This window comes from Zonotrichia leucophrys, chromosome 2 (assembly GCF_028769735.1).
Source record: "Zonotrichia leucophrys gambelii isolate GWCS_2022_RI chromosome 2, RI_Zleu_2.0, whole genome shotgun sequence".
NCBI lineage: Eukaryota > Metazoa > Chordata > Aves > Passeriformes > Passerellidae > Zonotrichia > Zonotrichia leucophrys.
In genome coordinates this window covers 145,213,039-145,231,121 of record NC_088171.1, presented here as the reverse complement: position 1 = coordinate 145,231,121, position 18,083 = coordinate 145,213,039, and the positions used below count along the sequence as shown (strand labels likewise).

The 18,083-nt window shown below is 38.9% G+C and overlaps 1 protein-coding gene across 1 annotated transcript in view; it reads right to left on the bottom strand.

Moving 5' to 3' along the window:
* The window catches only part of TG (thyroglobulin), a 149,326-nt gene that overhangs the window by 87,912 nt on the left and 43,331 nt on the right, over nucleotides 1-18,083 (bottom strand). Inside the window, exons 23-34 of the mRNA XM_064703628.1 lie at nucleotides 16,866-16,988; nucleotides 15,070-15,185; nucleotides 14,323-14,431; nucleotides 12,959-13,156; nucleotides 10,899-11,066; nucleotides 10,305-10,370; nucleotides 9,523-9,603; nucleotides 7,149-7,286; nucleotides 5,849-6,025; nucleotides 4,757-4,868; nucleotides 4,192-4,271; nucleotides 2,532-2,675 (exon numbers count right to left, since the gene is read on the bottom strand). Of these exons, the coding sequence (XP_064559698.1) occupies nucleotides 2,532-2,675; nucleotides 4,192-4,271; nucleotides 4,757-4,868; nucleotides 5,849-6,025; nucleotides 7,149-7,286; nucleotides 9,523-9,603; nucleotides 10,305-10,370; nucleotides 10,899-11,066; nucleotides 12,959-13,156; nucleotides 14,323-14,431; nucleotides 15,070-15,185; nucleotides 16,866-16,988 (1,512 nt within the window). The remainder of the gene's footprint in view (nucleotides 1-2,531; nucleotides 2,676-4,191; nucleotides 4,272-4,756; nucleotides 4,869-5,848; nucleotides 6,026-7,148; nucleotides 7,287-9,522; nucleotides 9,604-10,304; nucleotides 10,371-10,898; nucleotides 11,067-12,958; nucleotides 13,157-14,322; nucleotides 14,432-15,069; nucleotides 15,186-16,865; nucleotides 16,989-18,083) is intronic.

The following is an 18,083-nucleotide window of genomic DNA, read 5'->3' as shown; positions in this document are numbered from 1 at the left end:
CAAGGCTGCTTTGCTATCTAATCCTTTTGAGCTTGTACATTAAACCAGATTTTCCTAAATTTCTGTATTTATAAACATTTCTACAAATGCTTTTTGAGGTGCAGTTATGAACAACTCATTTCAGTATTTCTGTGTTTTTTTCTATGCCCCTCTCTGTATTTGGGTTTCTGCACCAGGAGAGAGACAAGATTCTCTCTGCTTCCAGAAAACTGGAATTTCTCAGAAATATGAATTATAAATAAGGCAGTTTCCTGCACAACACTTTCCAAATTGAAGTGCAAATAAGAATTCATCATACACAAAACTTCATATTCATTTCCATATAAAAACTTCTCATTTGCCAATACTTCCCATAAATATTTTACAATCACAAATAATAAAAATGAAGCTTCCGCTGTGCATTCATATTTTGTAGAACACTTTGGCTAGTAAAACCAGTTACAAATCCTCCACTAAGACCATAATAAATGACCATCCCTACAGAAGATGATGACAGATCAGATTTTCTGTTAACTTCTTCCAGTATGTATTTCCCATGCACGTAACTGATAAATGTTTCTAAAAACTCAGAGGTTTTCCCATTCACAGCAGTGAAGGATTGGGAAAAGTCTTATCCAAAAAGTCTTTGAAATTCTGCTTTATGTTCCTTTTTGACTGAGCTGCAGCTCTGACTATACAAAATCAAATAGCTCATGAACAGGGCTGTGCAGCAGACAGATACACATCAACTTAGCCTGTTATGAAACACAGAGACAGAAGTGCCTTCCTCAAACCAAACTGTGGAATACAGCCACAGACCCTGCATCATGCTAATATCCCACTGCCTACAGTAAATCACTCCTTCAAATTTTACTCATTTTCCTTTTTAGACTCAGAACCTTTTTGTTCCTTTTCCTGGTTCTCAGGCCCTCAAGACACAGCAGAACTGATACAAATTTTTGTCTGTAAATATCTCCATTTGCATAAACATCTGTGCCCTGCTGAGTGGTATGGTGGAAACACATCTGTAGCTCCCTCAATGCATAAGGAAATGTCACTGTCTCTCTTAACATTCCCTACTTTGCATACACCAGGGCTCCTCTTCATCATCTCTCTGTCTGGCACGTGAGAAACAGCCTTTATTTTCTGTTGGTTCTTTGCCAACAAGGGGAAAACAATTCCAGGTAACGGAAATGTATCGAAACCTTTGCTATTCTTGTTTGCTCCACCTTTCTTTGTTTCACTTTTAGCCCTGTCTGCATCTCAAGTCCCCCTGCCACCAGGATGCTGCCATTGCTTTATCAGGGTGTTTTTCCCTTCCTCTCAGTGCCAGACCCTCAGCCCACCCCTTCCCAGCTTCCAAAATACTTCCATGCTGCCTCTACCCTTTAACAAGGGCTGCCCCACAAGAGGACATGGATGGCTCTGTGGGCACAGCGACAGTGCAAGACTTGAAAGGTCAAAACTCAGTTTACATTTCTGACACTTAGAGTGTGAATGAAGGTTTTATTTATCAACACTGCAAAATACACTGTATTGACATAATATCTGTTCCATCTCTACACAGCTTTAACTGGATTATCCTTCTATCCCATTCCCTGGACAATAGACATCCATGCTTTTTGTCCCCCTCTCCTCTCAGCTATCAGCCCTTCTCTACTCTGCAAGAACTAAGGGTATAATCCAGTATAAAAGCAGAAAAAAGTATTCCTTATTCAAAAATTTTCCCTGATTTTGCCAACATCACCAGACCTGCCCCCATGGGGGCTCTCAGCTCAGGAGTTGTGTCTGTGTGACCAAGAAACAGGCTGTCCTCCCATAAAGGGAGACAAACTCAGATGGGCAATTGCTTTCCTTATTCTTTCAGTCATGCAAAATCAGAGCTTAAGAAAGTAGAACTAGACCTGCCCAAAAGGAGTGTGACAAATGGGAAGCCTATTTAAAGTTTTCAACACAGCAATGAAGCTTTTCTTTCTCCACAGAAAATAAAATCCATCTTCACTAGGAGTGGTTTTGATTCCTCCCCAGAAAACAACACAACACCTCATAACTGCTCTTCTGTTTAAACACCTGATGGCTTCTTGCTGCTTGAAAAACACAAGTCTGCTTTGGAATTTGGTCTTGATCCTTTCTTTAACCAAAATAACCAGAATGGAATTTTAAATTCTGCAGCAAACCCAAACCTTTTGAGGTTATGCATCCACATGGATGGTAAAATCCTAAGCCCAGGAATGAGAAACAAAGAATGATTTCCTGATCAGGACTGCGCAGTGAGGTAAAATATATTTAAATTCTGACATTGGCTACAAGTTTCTGATAGAATGTAAGAAATTAAATTATGCATCTTTGATGTATTGCTATTCCTTTTCTATTAAAATGGACATCAAATTGCACTCTTCTTTCCTTTGCACATACTTGTTTGTCTTGTCTACTTGAGGTCCTTGCAAATGGGTCCTACAGCTGGAAGCTGGAATTTTCACACACTGAAGCCAAATAAAAAACTTCAATGTGCAGAAATCCACTAGAAAGGTCATGTGTCCTGCATCACTTACCAGGCTTTTGATACCAGCCAAATGGGTGTATTTTGACTTCAGCATCTGGTGAAGTGCAGTTTGAAATGTGCCAAGCACTTCTTGTTTCCTCAGCACAGGTCTGGATTCCAAGGCTGTTCAGAGTCACACACACAATCTTCCCACCTGCCAAGGATGCACGTGGTTATAGAAATAAGGAAGAAAATTTTCCTTTTCTAGTCAGTGTTGTGAAGAAAAAGAACACAGCATGGCTCCACTGAGTGTTAAGTGAAATTCAACCAACTTAGAAATCAAAGGACGGAAATACCTGAAATGAGGCAAATGATTGAAACTAGTGCTGAAAAATCCCACTGAATTCATTGTGAGGGAAGGTGGGTACCAGCATTAAAATCCATTATAATCCAAATCACTGTGAATTTCCCTGAGCAAAGGTCACAACTCTGAGCAAGGAGCCCTTCCATGCTAATGCAATCAAAAATCTGCATGTATTTTGAAACATGTTCCCTACTTACATAAAGATAAAAATTCTTTAAAAGCTCTAGTGTAAATAATTTTGTTCCTGTAAACTATGGAGGGTTTGAAACACAGTTTTATTGAAGATTTCAGCTCATGTTAAAATCACTATTGAAAGTTCCCTTGAATAAATGAGTGCCAAAAGTGGATGTCTGATATGTCATAGATATTACATACTAATCAGATAAAATAAAAATGGTTCCATTTTGCATGTTGGGCACCTTAAATTTTTCTATTTATTTTAGAAGTACTTCAAGAAACTCAAAATCATATTCAGTTAAGACTTCAAATTTCACATGATCATATGGAGGCATGAAAACTATCAACTATTTTTTATTTGCACATTAATTCTTATCTAAAACACACTGGATTAATTTTATAGGCCATTCACTTTTGACCAAGTGAAAATTTTGTCTGCTCAACAAAAAAAAAAAAAAAAGGAATTAAAAATATGTATTTCTGAAGCGTTTCAAATTCCAAAATGCATTATAAAACCAGCCCATTTAATGACCTCAGGGAGAGCTGATTAGCACATGACTCCACCAAAACCAAAGTTACACATTTCAGTGGCCTAAATCTGAATTTGTAATAACATATTAAAATCTTTTTCAACGACTTTGAGCTACTTTGAGCTGGGTGGTATCCAGTTTCAAACACCAGCTGAAGACTTTCTTCCTCAAGCAGAAGACTAAAATTTGGGAGCAGAGAAGATCAGACAACCAAGCAAGCAAAAAGGCTAAACTGCCCCAGAATATCCACAGACATTATGTGCTTGCATGCACCTAATTTCAGTAATACTTAGGTTTCAGAGTCCTTTAGGCTTTAAAAAATGAAACAACATAAAAGGGGAAAAAATCAAGTAACAGTTGGAAAAGAAGCTGATGAATGAGAAAAAACTGGAGTTTTATCAGTTTGAATTTTCTGCTGTTGGAATTGCAGCCTGTTAAGGACTCATTCTCATGATGTTTTTTTAATAATTTCTGAAATGTGGAACGTATCATTGGACTGAACGGCTAGATATGGTTATGGTTACCCAAAAAGGTGCTGACAAGAGGTACATGAGATCTGAAAGGGCTTTTAAAGTGCACTTCAGAGCAAAAGAAGGGTAAAATCAAGATGTTGAAGAAAGACTGAAATTATTTTAGAAACAAAAACAGGGGGGAAATACCTGTCAGCTGTGAGTCATTAAAAAAGCCAAATCCTGTGCAACAGGGATCAGCATCACACCAACGCTCACACTCAAAAAACCTGGGAAAGGAAAAACATTATCCATGAGAACTTGTAGAGATTGTGAACCTTTCACAATAAGGCTGCAGAACCAGCATACACACACACTTCCATACATTTTCCATATGTAGATGAATTTATGCTTGATTAGTATACTTATTAGACTTCATCTATTAATTTAGATAATTATTTTGATATCTGCCCTAAAAATATCAGCCTAAATTGATTTGGTATATCATTGGTAAGGGATTTAGCAGGCCAACTGGTAAATAGTAGCATTGTAAGTAACAATTATCATGTCTATAATTAATAATTATATAGATTATTATTTATAACTCAATTATAAATCTCCTTTAAATCATATGTTATCTTTTCTTCATTAAATACTCCCAAACAATGCAATTCTTGGATCAATACATCTGAATTCCTGTATCTGCATAACACAGCCTTGGAATTCCAGACATGGTTAAAATTCCAAGGAGAACAAAGGAACTTTCACGTCCTACCCATCTGAAACAGTTTTTCTGCTCATGTCAGTTTTATTCCTCACTGAGATTTCTGTTACTTTCCGGAATGGTACACGTGTGTAGAAGCTCTTCACAGAACTTTTAAGAGTCACTGGAAGGAAAAAGAAAAACAAAATTGGAATAATCAGTTTAACTTTGTTGTATACAAAAACTGGCCAAGTAATCAAATGGTAGGGGTCCAGTCTGTGCTTTTATGCTGAGCTCTCATTGATTAAAATATAGTTTCATGCTGTCACAGAAAATTCTGATTTTTAAGCCTGAAGATGAATAAAAAATGACTGAGTGAAGGCTCTGAAAGCTTAGCAAATTACATCACCAAGGAAAGACTTCCAGACAGGCCTTTTGTTGCTGAGACCTGTTGATGCTACTTCTTCCACAAGGCCTTAAACTGGGATACAGCTACAGGCTGTAGCTGTGACAGTGTGGAAGACTCCAGTGTGCTCATGCATTATTCAGCCCATGCTGCCCTTTGGGCTCCCCAAAATGACATGACTGAATAGCTCAGTTCAGTGGACCTTTACATTTGTCACAGCAAAATTACATGTTCTTGTGAAAACACGCTTGTTTGTCCAGCTTTCTTTCATGTGCCCTATGAGAAAAACATTGAATTTCCCAAGTATCCAAAGAGCAAAGGTTAAAATTCACATCTATAGGTCTGCATTTGCTAAAAGATATTCAAAGCAAAATAAGAATTACACTCAGTGCTTTCAGATTTTGCATTATTTAGCTACTGTAGAAATTTTTAATGGTAGATTGTGACATTCCAATGACATTCCTATTTCACCCATGTTATAAAAAGGGCTAAAACTAAAATACAAATTTGAGATCCACTTGGCCTCTCTGACTTGGGAATGGCTGATGTGGACAGAGTGAAATTTGTGGTTGATATCTTTCAATTCTGAACTGAAAATGAAAAACCATATCCCAGACAGCCTGACCTTCCCTTGCGCCATCACATCCCAAGACTCATTTATACATGCAGACTTTTTATCTCAGAACCAACAGCCAAAACCACTGGCTTGCATTCCCAGGGTTAGAGCAGACATTATACATCCAAATAGCACAACTTGCCTATTTTATGGTACAGAGTCTGTGGCTGCCAGGGTAGCACAGTTGCACAGTTTCCTGGTATTTGGTTGATGCTGCTGTCACAAATCTGTGCCTCTGGATAGAGGGTACACACAAAGTATTTGTCTGTGGCACTTTGCAGATCTGCCATTCGACAGAACTCGTCCTCTTGGGCACAACCTGGGGAGCAAGGTCATGCACAGTTAGACACACAAGGGTTCCTTTCCCTCTCTGCTCCCCTTCATGTTTTCAGAGCAAAGCTATCCATCAGCAAACAACTAAAAGGGAGAATTTCAATATTATCCTACTAATCTGCAAATTAAATAATTTAATTAATGTAAAGTACAAGAGAAAGAGGGACACATTCTGGCCCCAGTGGCACTGAAAAGCAAGTTTACCTGAAGAGCACAGTAAAGGAGCTCCAGCACAGCTACTTGGAGAGATAAATTCCCCAGCTGTAACAAGCATTACTCCAGTGCATTGGTTCTCTATAATATTTTAATTCATAAAAATATCTTTCTTTTTTAGTAAATCTGACATACAAATTGTATAATCATAAGAGAACTCTGCATCATTAGTGGTCTCTAACAAATAAAAAGGACAATAATGTCTACAATGTCTCAAGTTTTTACAAAAATATTTCTGAAGCATTCAAGCATCACACAAAATTAAACATAACTTTCTTAGAATCAACTATTCAAGACATTTGCTCACAGCAATTTGTTCTGAAGTTTATCCCAGGATAAGAGCACACCTTCAGAAAAGAACCAAAGCTGTCAAATCCATTTCTTAATTACCATGGCAATGGCTCCTATAACGTGTGCCAATGCTTAATTTTAAACAGGAATAGCTCTACTGACTTCTTACAGGGATCGTGCACTGCTTAGTACTCTTAGTTCTGACTTCCTGGTAGAACTAGAAACTCTTCTCCATTTACTGCATCAAAATATAATTTATCACTAACCCCAATTATCTGCATTTTACCTTCTTTTACCACTACTCCACCTCCTTATTTGGAGTGGTACACTTCAAGAACAGCAGGGCATTGCCAAAGCTGTACCTTTGACTTTTCTTGCCCATGACAGGGGCACCCTGATGGTGAATTATGGGCACCCTTTCTGCCACGGCAGGCAAAGACTGTAAGGAATAAACAAACATTGACAATTCCCATTAAAATTTTAGAAGTTGCCTACAAAAAATACCCCAAAGTCTAAAGCTTTTACTCAATATTATTGTAACACCTGTTAAAAGACTTCATTTAGTTATTATCCCCTGCAGAATAGCAGTACCCATGATGCCTTACGTGTGAGACACCACAGCAGAGCTTCCTCAGCTGAAGACTTCTGCCTGAAGATCCAATACTGCTGGTAAGGGAGGGAGTAGTTCTGGTCACTTTGTATCTGGCTGTTGTCCATTAGGTAGAAAAGATCCTTTGTGGAATCTGAGATACAAGCAAACAAAGAATCCCACAAAAAATTAACTATCATCTGGAATTAATTAAATTTATTTATATATAAGATTCTGCATTTCATGTAAAATACAGCTGCAATCATTTTGTAGGGCTAGAATACACCAAAGCCTGCTTTTAATAACAGAATTGTCCACCCACAGTGACTCTCCTGTAGGCAGTGTCTCCTCACTGAGCTGCACTGTACAAAATAGCACTGCCAGACTGTTTCCAACACCCAAAAACTAGATGAGAATTCCTGCTCCTAGAAATTAGAGGGTTTGCTCTACTCTGTCATGTGACACAATATCCTAACAGCGAAGGATGAGGGTTCAGAGGATTTAAGTATGAGGATTCAAAGGATGTTTGTAATTCCTTAATTTATGTTTTGTTAATTCAAAATAGAGCAGTTCCCTTATATTCCCTTGAGAGTCTTTTACACCTCTCAGTCTTAAAAGTTTTCTTGACAAGCTTAATACCTATTTCAGTCATTTAAGCTCATTTCTCTGAATTTATGCTCCCACAGACCACATTAAATAACTCATTTCTGTCACCTGCTTGTGAACTTTAGACATGTATGCAGTGATTTATATCTCCTGAGCTCCCTCTGAAACAATCAATCACAGCTATTTTCTTGTTCCCAAATTCATCCCCTTAAATAAGTGTCCAGTATTAAAAGAAATGGACTCTCTTTTTATAAGATCTTCACTGATCTCTTACAAATTTCTTCATAAATACTTTCTTATTTATCAAATATCATCAGCAGACCTCGTCCCCAGTTCCAATTTGTCCAATTGTGGACAATGTATTACTTAAACTCACATGCAGTGAAATATTCAGACCATAATGAAAACAAGAAGTGAAGACATGCTGATGATTCTGTCAAGTGCTGAAGCACCTACTGGCATGCTGAAAATGCACTGTAGCTTTGAATTTTCTATCAGAAACTAGAAAAAGAAACTAGAAAAGATATGTTACTTTGTGTTTTACAAATGATTATCAAGTGATAACAGCTCTGTAGACATTTTCACAGATGCATTCATGACTTCCTAGAAAAGGTAACCTATAATTCCTGTTACCCCTCAGGTCATAACTTCAACCTTCAGTTTCTCTTGAACAGCTGGTGCCCAGACTAAGATTTAGGGATGGAGGTAAAACTGCATTCCTTGCATAACTGCAGGTTTTAATGATATCATCAGCCCCAGCAAGGTAAATGGAAAACCCTGAGGGCTGCACTCATGCCTTGGCAGGTAAATGCAAGATAATTCAACCACCATAGTAAGTGCATTTTTTTTCTCTTTCTTTTTAAATCTAGACTTTAAAATACCCCTAACTATATAGGAGCTCTGCTAGGTAAATGGGCATTTTTAGTTTTTTTAATTAGTTTAGCTTACTTTCCTTTTAAATACCATGAGCAATTCACTTCCTTTTAGGATTTTGCACATATTAAATTATGTGCTCAGACACTCATCAATGCACCTCAGCAAAGATTCTAATTCATTAAAAATGAATCAAGGTGCTCTCAGCAAACTCCACTGCTCACTTTCTCATAGGATTATAGTGCTGAAGGCCCCAGTGAACTCCAGTAACTTCCTACAGATTATTTTGGACCTATACATGACTTCATATAACAAAGAGCAAACCATGGAATAACAAAGGAGCTAAGAGAAGTTCACAGGTCCCTCACTGTCATCATGCATAGAAGAACCACTTGTGATTATGTTTCATCCTGGGTTTCTCTATGCCCTGCATTTACAATCATACTGTCAATAGCAGTAAAGATAGCCAGATATCCAGGCCAAGGATTTCATTCCTGGGCTTATGTGAAATTCTTTTTCTCAGTCAAATAGTATTTCCCATGACTCTTCAGCTCAGTAAATCTAAAAGAACAAGTTTCACACTGAACGTTTTAACACCTTAATTTCCAGCCTATTCTGGCAAAGGTAAGAATCAGAAAGCCAGGCCTACATGTTGAACATCTTTCTCAAAACCTGTATCAAGCATCCTGCTTCAGAGAAATCCTCTGGAATTTACAATACCTATACCATAATGAACATATATATATATATATATATATATGTTCATTATATATATATATGTTCATATATATATATATATATAGAGAGAGAGAGAGAGAGAGAGAGCGCAATATAGGATATTTTCTGGTTGAATTCTGCACCCTGTCCCTGCTCTCTTCTGTTACCTGCTCTGTCTGCTATTGCTCTAATACCTGATAACACCAGATCATCCTTTGTCTCCAAAGCAGCAGCCTCACACAGAGAGGTTTTCATGCGGGTGGCCATATCAGAGTCTGGAATGAAACAGGAATCAAAGAGCAGAGTAATTCCCTTTATCTTTCTTTCACAAGACAAAATAATCCTCAGCTCCCAAAACTGAACAAATAAATAAAGTGCACCACCTAGGAAAATTCCTTTGGCAGTTCCTCCAAATGTTGAATCAAGAATGAGTAAACCCATCTCTGCACAGCTCTGGGGAGCACCTAAACCCAAATGCATTGTTTGGATGAAAAAAGTAAATGCTGCATCCACAGTCACTCTGTATTCAGTCACAGCCCTCTGAAGGCTTTGTGCACTTGTAAAGCACAAATTATTATTACAAATCATTTATGCAAATTCCTGCCATGTACATGGTGAGATTCAGAAAGCAAAATATACAATTATTCTGCTAATAAACATAACCCATTTATTAGGCATAAAGTGCCAAAGTATTATGGTACTTGGAGACTGATGGGACAAAGCAGGTGTCTTCATGATATTGTTTTCAAGGGTACTAAAATCATCTCAGACACAAGATTTTACCCAAATTTCATGAAACTGGCAGTAGAAGAATTACACCAGATTACACATCCCTGCCCAAATAGGCGTCTGAGTTGTGTCTTCATTTGGATAGCATGAAATGAAGTGACAGTGACATTTCCATAATAGAACTGACTTCTGCCACACCCTACAGTTCATCATAAGTTTTTATAACAAATTCTGTTAGATAACTTACTTCTCCACAGGTAAATTTCCTGGTAGGTAGTGAAATTTCTTTCTGCCTCTTCCATCAACTGAGAAGCTAATAAAGAAAAAATTTTGTTAGAACAACTGTTTAAATTAAACATGTTTTTTCAATGCTCAGAAATTGCATAGAAAACACATCACTAAGCTATGCATCACTTTGATAACAATATAAAAGTCTAAGGAAGAAAGTCCCAGGTGTTATGGGGATAGTCTGGGTCTAGGGTGCCAAACTTTACTCAATTTCCTGTCATTGCTTTTACCATGTAGGTCTGAACATCTCCCTTTTTATCTTTGCTACAGACCCTACCTTTCTTTCAGATTATTGGCTTGGATCTGCCTGAATTAAATGCTGTAGGTATTACAGAGTGATATATTAAACACAGTCTCAACTCCCATTAATATTCATGTGGCAAAATGTGAGAGGTCCATTTATCCAGCAATACATCCAGCCAGAGAATTCTTATTCTCTTGTGATATGGATTTACTTGATAAAAGCATTGGAGCACAAGGGCAGGCTGGCGAATAAGACAGTGTCTATACAACAAATAAGGAGAATTGATGTAAATTGAGGTAATTCACTTACATCCACTGAACACTTGTCCTCCCAGGGTGAAGGAAAACCTCTTCTCCTTCTCATCATAGCTCACACCTTTACACAACTCCTCCACGGCTGAGGTTGGTGTTGGACTCCATCCTTTGGCATTGCAGATCAGCACATCTGGGGAGCTCAGCAAACTGCACAGAATGGTACCTGGGGCAGGAAAAGACACAGCTGCATCACTGCACTGATGTTTTGCACCTACCCAAGCCCCCCAGAACTTTCTCTAAGCTCCAGCTAAACCTGTGTTACTGAGAGAGGTACCCTTCAGTATTAATACCCAATAACCCCCAAAAAACCTAAATAAGCAAATTAGAATAATATGTTCAAGTTTGAGTGCTAAGGTCAGCTACTCATACCCAAACTAAACATTTATAGCCTGTTTTTTAGGAATTTCAGGCACATACTATTATCAGCTAATAAAATATTACTGTTACCTGGTTATACCCAACAATGTTCTCAGCCCTTCATAGCACCACAAGAGATACATCCAATCATTTGATGGTCTTAAAATCTCAGATTCTGAACAAAAAAAAAAGCACTTGTACATTTTTGCTACAATGGGTTCCTGAACTGGTGCCTGATTTCAGCCATCCCAGGCCTGAGTCTCCCTAGCACTGTGATGTGGGTTGGGGACCAGAGTGTTTAAGGCCACATGTTCTGGCATCAAAATTACCATAACTTCTAGGCAATATTCAGCTCTTGCTTTGCACTTGGTGTCACAGCTAAGGCATTTCTAAGGTTTTACAATGCCCTCTCTAGCTTGTTTTTACGGACTGCGTACACAAGATATTGAATATGTTACCTTTTCCTTCTTTTTTCTTTCTTTTTAAGCAAAATTCCAGTCCAAGTAATGCATTTACCTGTAGAACTGATCCAAATAGTCACCCCAACCAAAGAGATATTCACCTTCTACACTCACAAGTAGAGAGAACCCAAAATTTGATTGTAAATGTATCCAGAAATGGACTTTACAAGACCATCTAGAATACTGTGATGCAAAAAAGAAAAAGAAAAAAAAAAAGAGATGCCAAAACAGAGAATAATTTTCTGGAAATATTTTCTTGAAAACCTTCACAGATAATTTGTGACAGATTTTCACAGATTTTCTTAAATCTAAGATCAGTTTCCACTCCAAACTGGTGAAGTGCTTGTCACACTTCACCATCAGCCACTAGCACATGCCTGGATTCCACAGAATCATAGAATATCCCGAGTTGGAAGAGACCCACAAGAATCATCAAGTCCAACTCCTGGGTGTTGATAGAGCTTGTCTTTAAGTCCTTGAGGCATGTAATTTAAAACTTCACATTTCCTACAGGAAATGCCTCTCCAGGAGGAAAGTAAATACCATGTGAGCTTGAAACTAAACTGCAAAAAGTAAGCACTGGCATAAAGTGCTTGAACTTGTTGGCAAAATCTGGTTGTGCCAAAGTCCCACCTCTGCCAGACTCCATCCATCCACTACCACTCTCTCTCCTAGACAGACATCCAGACCTGGGAGATTTTAGCATTTCTGCATGCAATAATATAATTTTGTCTGGCATCCTTTTTTCCTGCTCTTAAAAGGAAGCTGATTTTTATTTGCACCACAAGAACTCTATCTGGAGGCACCTTCTTAGTTCCTGCATCAGCTGAAAGGCACCAACTTCTGGTAACCAAGCTGTCTATGTATGGAGAGAGGTGTTTTCAGAACAATTTGTCTCATCCAGATGGAGATGTCACACACACAGAGAACAGGCTGAGTTTGGGAAGAGACCCACAAGGATCCCTGAGTCCAATTCCTGGCCCTGCACAGAGTCCCACCATGCTCCCAAGAGCATTGCCCAAACACTGCTGGAACTCTGTCAGGCTTTTCCCTTCAAAATGTCCATTTTTGTTCCAAGAGCAGGTTGCTACCTCAGGTCTTGGGCATTACTCAAACCTTCCCAACACCAAAGAAAAGTCAGTGATGCAGAGACAGGTATGGTGCAGAGGTGGGTGCACTGCGTCCAACAATGACTCCTGCTCATTTAGCACTGCTTTCCTGGGCAGGCAGGCAGTACCTGCATCCAGCAGGAGCTGGCTCAGGATGAACCCATCACAGCACGAGACCTGGCTGCACTCCTGCCTGCAGAGCAGCTGAGCATCAGTCAGGGATGTGCCGGCTGCTGGGAGCACCAGGGAGCGGTACACGCCCGACAGAACGTTCTGGAATCCAGTTCTCTCAAAGGCCTTCAGTCCAGAGGAGCTGAATTCCGGTCCTGGGGAGACACAAAGGGGAAGGAGCTCAAGGGGTGCCCAAAGAATGTTTTAAAATTGCCTGCAGACTGGAGCTGGTTGAAAGTTTTATGATCAAAACTCAGTTATAAAAGTCTTTTTCTGGGTTTTGAGTTTCAGAGGCAAGATAAGATCATCAAATGACGTGGTGCCATTATTCCTGAGTAGCTGGTTTAATGCACTGCCAGCAAAGAGCTCCTAAACTGATCTATGCAGTAAGGTTGGTAATTATTCCACCTTCAAGCACTCAGTTACACTCTTAGTAACTCCCAGATAAAAATGAAACAAATTTATCTCGTTATAAAAGTAAAATGTGTCATTTGGCCAGCATAGCTGCATCTGCAATTAAGACTTCTGCTAACTAGGAGGGTATGATTCATAGAATTTTGGATCTAGAAAACTAGAATAGATCTGGCATTTAAAAGATTATACCAATCACAACTAGCTCAGAGGACTTGATTTATTTTCAGGTGAGACTTAGATCTTCTATTTTTATTAATATTAATAAATAGTGCCTCAGAGGTTTGGATAGAAGTACAAAGAACATGGTAAAACCAAAGAGTTTTGACTCAAACCCTGCAGCATTTGATTATCTTGCTTCCAGTTTGGCAGGACAATTAAAGCTGGACACGCAATTGATGTGGTGCTATCAGCCTCACTCAAGCCATAAATAAATAAATAAATAAAGTTTTTCTCATGCATTCATTAGTTCAGCTGAAATGTTTTAGGATTCATTTACTTCTTGGCTGGCATATTACTAGAACAATTCACAATCAAAAGTAAAGTAAAATTAAATTATGTACAGGCTGGTCATTAATAATGCCTTATGTATTCAAATAACAAACTGCTTAGTTAAGAGAAGTCATAACTAGAAATACATTGCAGAGATTTTGAGGTTTTATGGGACTAGTTGCTGGCAAAAATCATCAAAATGATTTGATGATTTCAAAAAAGTATTCCTAATTTTTAGGGACCAAGATATGAAAGAAAGATTTGTTGAAGCTTCTGGACTGCCACTAAATGTTGATCTCTTTAAAGTATTGTGTCTTCTTAAACAAAGATGCTCCCAAATTTAGACCTGATCCTCTACAGAAGTAACTACCAGCTTGGACACAGAGTCAGAGTTAGGTGAGGGATTCACATCTGGTACCTCTCTTCAAAAAGGCCATCGGGGCATTTCCCTCTGGGTTCCTGACACGCAGCAAGCAGCTGAGGCCACTGATGCTGGTGGCAGCAGGGTTCCCCAGGACACCTTGCACCTGAGACAGAAAACAGCCAAGCAAAATAAATACAACCTAATGGATTTCCTCTCCTAAAATACATTTTCTTTATTAAGAAACTCATGGGGAGCAATGAGCAACACAAAGGTTATCATAGCACAACTCCATGTGGACATTTTTTAGTCTTTCTCATACAGACAATTTTTACACAATCCAGCTGATATCTCATCTCCTCAGTGCCACATTGCTGTTTAAAGTAGTGAACAGGAAAACAGCACAGTGATAAAGAGCATACAGTTCAAACCCTGGGCTACAGGAAGGAACTCAGAAAGTAGAATTGTTTCAGGTGGCCTGTTTACTGACCTGGCTACTTCTAGTTTGGACTATCCAGATTAACCCTCTCTTTTTAAACCAACCTGATATCCTATCTGCAGGTGCTCAGCATGATTTAGGGAAAACAGTGCTGTGTGATGCTTCAAACACTGAGGTATTCAGATGTCATTTTTGGAAATATCTGGGTGTAGCTTCTTTACCAGCTTGCAGGGATTTATCACTGCCATGGGGAAGAGCAATGTCCAAGGGGTCAGGTGACAGCCTGCATTTCTTCTGTGATCTTTACTTACATTGGAAACATAGCACTGTGATAAACATATATTTTTAAATATGATCATTCTTACCAATCCAGAGGTGGTGCAGTTGAAGTTGGCTTCAGCAGCACTGTATAACTCACAGAGCACTTCAGTACCAGCAGGAGTTACAGTTGCAAAGCCACAGGCATCTTCCCTCTCACAGCCTGAAAAACAGGAAGGAAATTTTAGGTTTCCAAGCACTTCACATGAAAATTTGCTACAAATTCCACTGCTTACTGCTATTTATGAAGATTTTCTTATGTCTATCATACATGAATTTAATTAGCCAAATGAACTTTAGTACTCAACTACTTTAGTAGAGAATTAAGGACTTTAAATTGAATTAAATTAATGCAGAGAGTTGTTCATCACCTGATGATATAAACAGCCGAGACAGATCTGACCACAGACCCAAATATTTAAAGTCTGCCGGATAATTTTGGCTGAGGCAGGACTCTCATGAACCACTTTGCCAGCACATCACATCTGCCTGATACAGTAACCCCATGGCAAGGAGGTTGGGACAAATATCAGAGTGATAGGAAGGGGGGAAACCTTTAATTTCAAATTCTTCAATCATGCTGGCTGCCCCTGCAGCAATCCTCTGGCCTTTGTAATGGAGAAAGAGCCATCCCTGGCCAGTTTAAGGGAGAAGGAGCCATCCCCTCCAGATTTAGGGGAAGATCCTTCTGCCCTTACACATTCACCCTTAACTCACTCCCACAGCTCTGCTCCTAGCCCAGGTGAAACACTTTCCAAATCTTTAGTATAAAATCAACCACCTTAGATCAAAACATCAGCTGAAATGCAAGCTCAACTATTTGACCTTAGAGGGATAGATTAACCCTCACCCCTCAATGAGAACTTCAGCAGTAATATTTTCTAGTTGTGCCACCATTTATTTACATAACTTACAAAGAAAACACAGCTATAAGAGAGATGGAACCAGATTGGTTGGCAGAGGGGCACGATTTCCTCCCCAGCTCTCTCAGTTCAGTGTCTTGCTTTTGAAGACCTCCATTTTCAGGGGAAGGTGCAAGAAATCTTACAGTATAGAGCCAGGATGAGCTCGCGAAGGAAAATCATCCTAGTAATAAAAGGCTTCACATATTCAGTTCTCAGCATGAGAGGTGATTGCTCCAACTAAACTCTGGCATGTGGCACACAGCCACTGATTTATCAGAACTTTGGACATCTCTATTACTACAGAGAGCTTTTATCTTGAACATATCCCTCTGCCTCCTTTCATAACCTGAGCTTTAAGAGACACAAGGTGAGACTGACTGAAAGCACCCTGAAAGCAGTGTGGTGATTCCTCTGGGCACTAGGTGATTCTGAACCAACTTACACTAGATGCAATATAGTAGATAAACTGCAAAAATTGGCAGAGGAATATCTATGAACTCCTTATACTGCCCTTCTGATGTAAGCAATGATGATTATTCCAATTTATGTGCCAATCAGATAATTTTTGAAGAGGTAAAAGCTGTCTTTTCATATGTTCTGAACACCTAATTCTTCTTTTGTCTGCACATCTGCACAGTCTGATGAATGTTTCCTGGTTTAAATCTCAGTTCTCACTCATATTGCAAACTACATCAACTGGCTTTAAAGTCAGATGATTTGTCTGAAGTAGTGTGTAAAGTCAGAAGACTTCTTTCTGAAAGAAACATCAATCTCCTCCCTGAACCAAGGCCACCAAAAGTTGTAAATATCTTGCAGTTAATTAGTGAGAAACTGCAGAACATATATTTCATCCAGGAACTTAACTATAAACTCACATGAAAATATTATTATTTGCCACAATTATTAGTGTTGCCCCTACAGGCAACACTTTTTCTCACCTGAAATGCACTGAAAATATGTGCTTTGCAGGTCTCCCCCAAATGACTGGGACTGAAGAATTTGAGCTTCTTCTGAACCATAAATCAGGTTGGAGGCAGGAACTCTTTCAAATTTTCTGAGCACTAAAACAAAGACAACAAAAAACCCCAATCAAGTAGTATTATCAGTTTCCATGCTGCAAACAAAGACTTTAGGTAGAAATTAAGCTTGAAGAATTCTGTGGGGAAAGGGGTTTGTTTATTAAATGATGTACCATAACCTCACAGATAATTTGGGAGACAGATGGCGTGAGGGTAGAATTTCTGCTTTGGAATAAAAAGTGTCACAAGATGTTTTAAAAACCAGTTAGCCAGGAGTGGGTTGGGATTTTAATTTTCAGTGAGGCTTCTCTTCCAGCAGCAGACCTGCCATCTCTCATTACTTGTTTAGGGCATTGAACCAACTATTGAGTCAAAGGGGAAACAAACTTTCTCCAATCAGACACAGGAACAAGAGCCAGCTCCAGCAGCACTTGGTTAGGCAGGAAATCCAGAAACACAACAGCCTGATCTCAACTGTGGGAAATAGTAAAGGTAAGAAGATTTTCAGAAAGCTGGGAAAAGCAGGCATTAGAAACAGAAAGAGCAGAGAAATTAGAACTAGCTGCAGCTGCAAAGTTTGAGAATAGAAAAAGTCACAATAGTACAGCAAGCAAGACATGAAACAATAGCTTGAGTTTTGGGCTTGGCTAAGATAGACCTTAAGAGTGCAGAAAAATATGCTTAGCAAGACAGTAGAAGGTTTTAAGCTTAAGAATGAAATATTGTGTATTGTTAATAGAAAGTAGACAAGCAAGCATTGTGTGAAGCAGGTATCCATGTGCTTTTAGTGATTGGCTACAACAACTGTCCATAAGCTTTAGCAATGGGCTATTGGCTAGAAAGTTTTTAAAATGTTCTGTAACAAAGAAATCTTTGGCTGTTGCTAGCAGTAAGTGAGCTTTTGTCATTTTTCTATTGTCTCAGCCATGCAATGAGGCTGATGCTGTAATAAAAGCTCAGTGAATGTACCCCAGCAGTCCTGTTCTGTTTGTGAAAAGAGAAAACTTCCCAACACACCCAAGGCTATATCCAAGACATTATGTCCCACAGGCTGCTGTATTACTCCTCCATTCTACTTTTCACACCTGTCACTTTACTGACCAAACCATTTACCTGCTCCCTCTGCACTGGACCTGC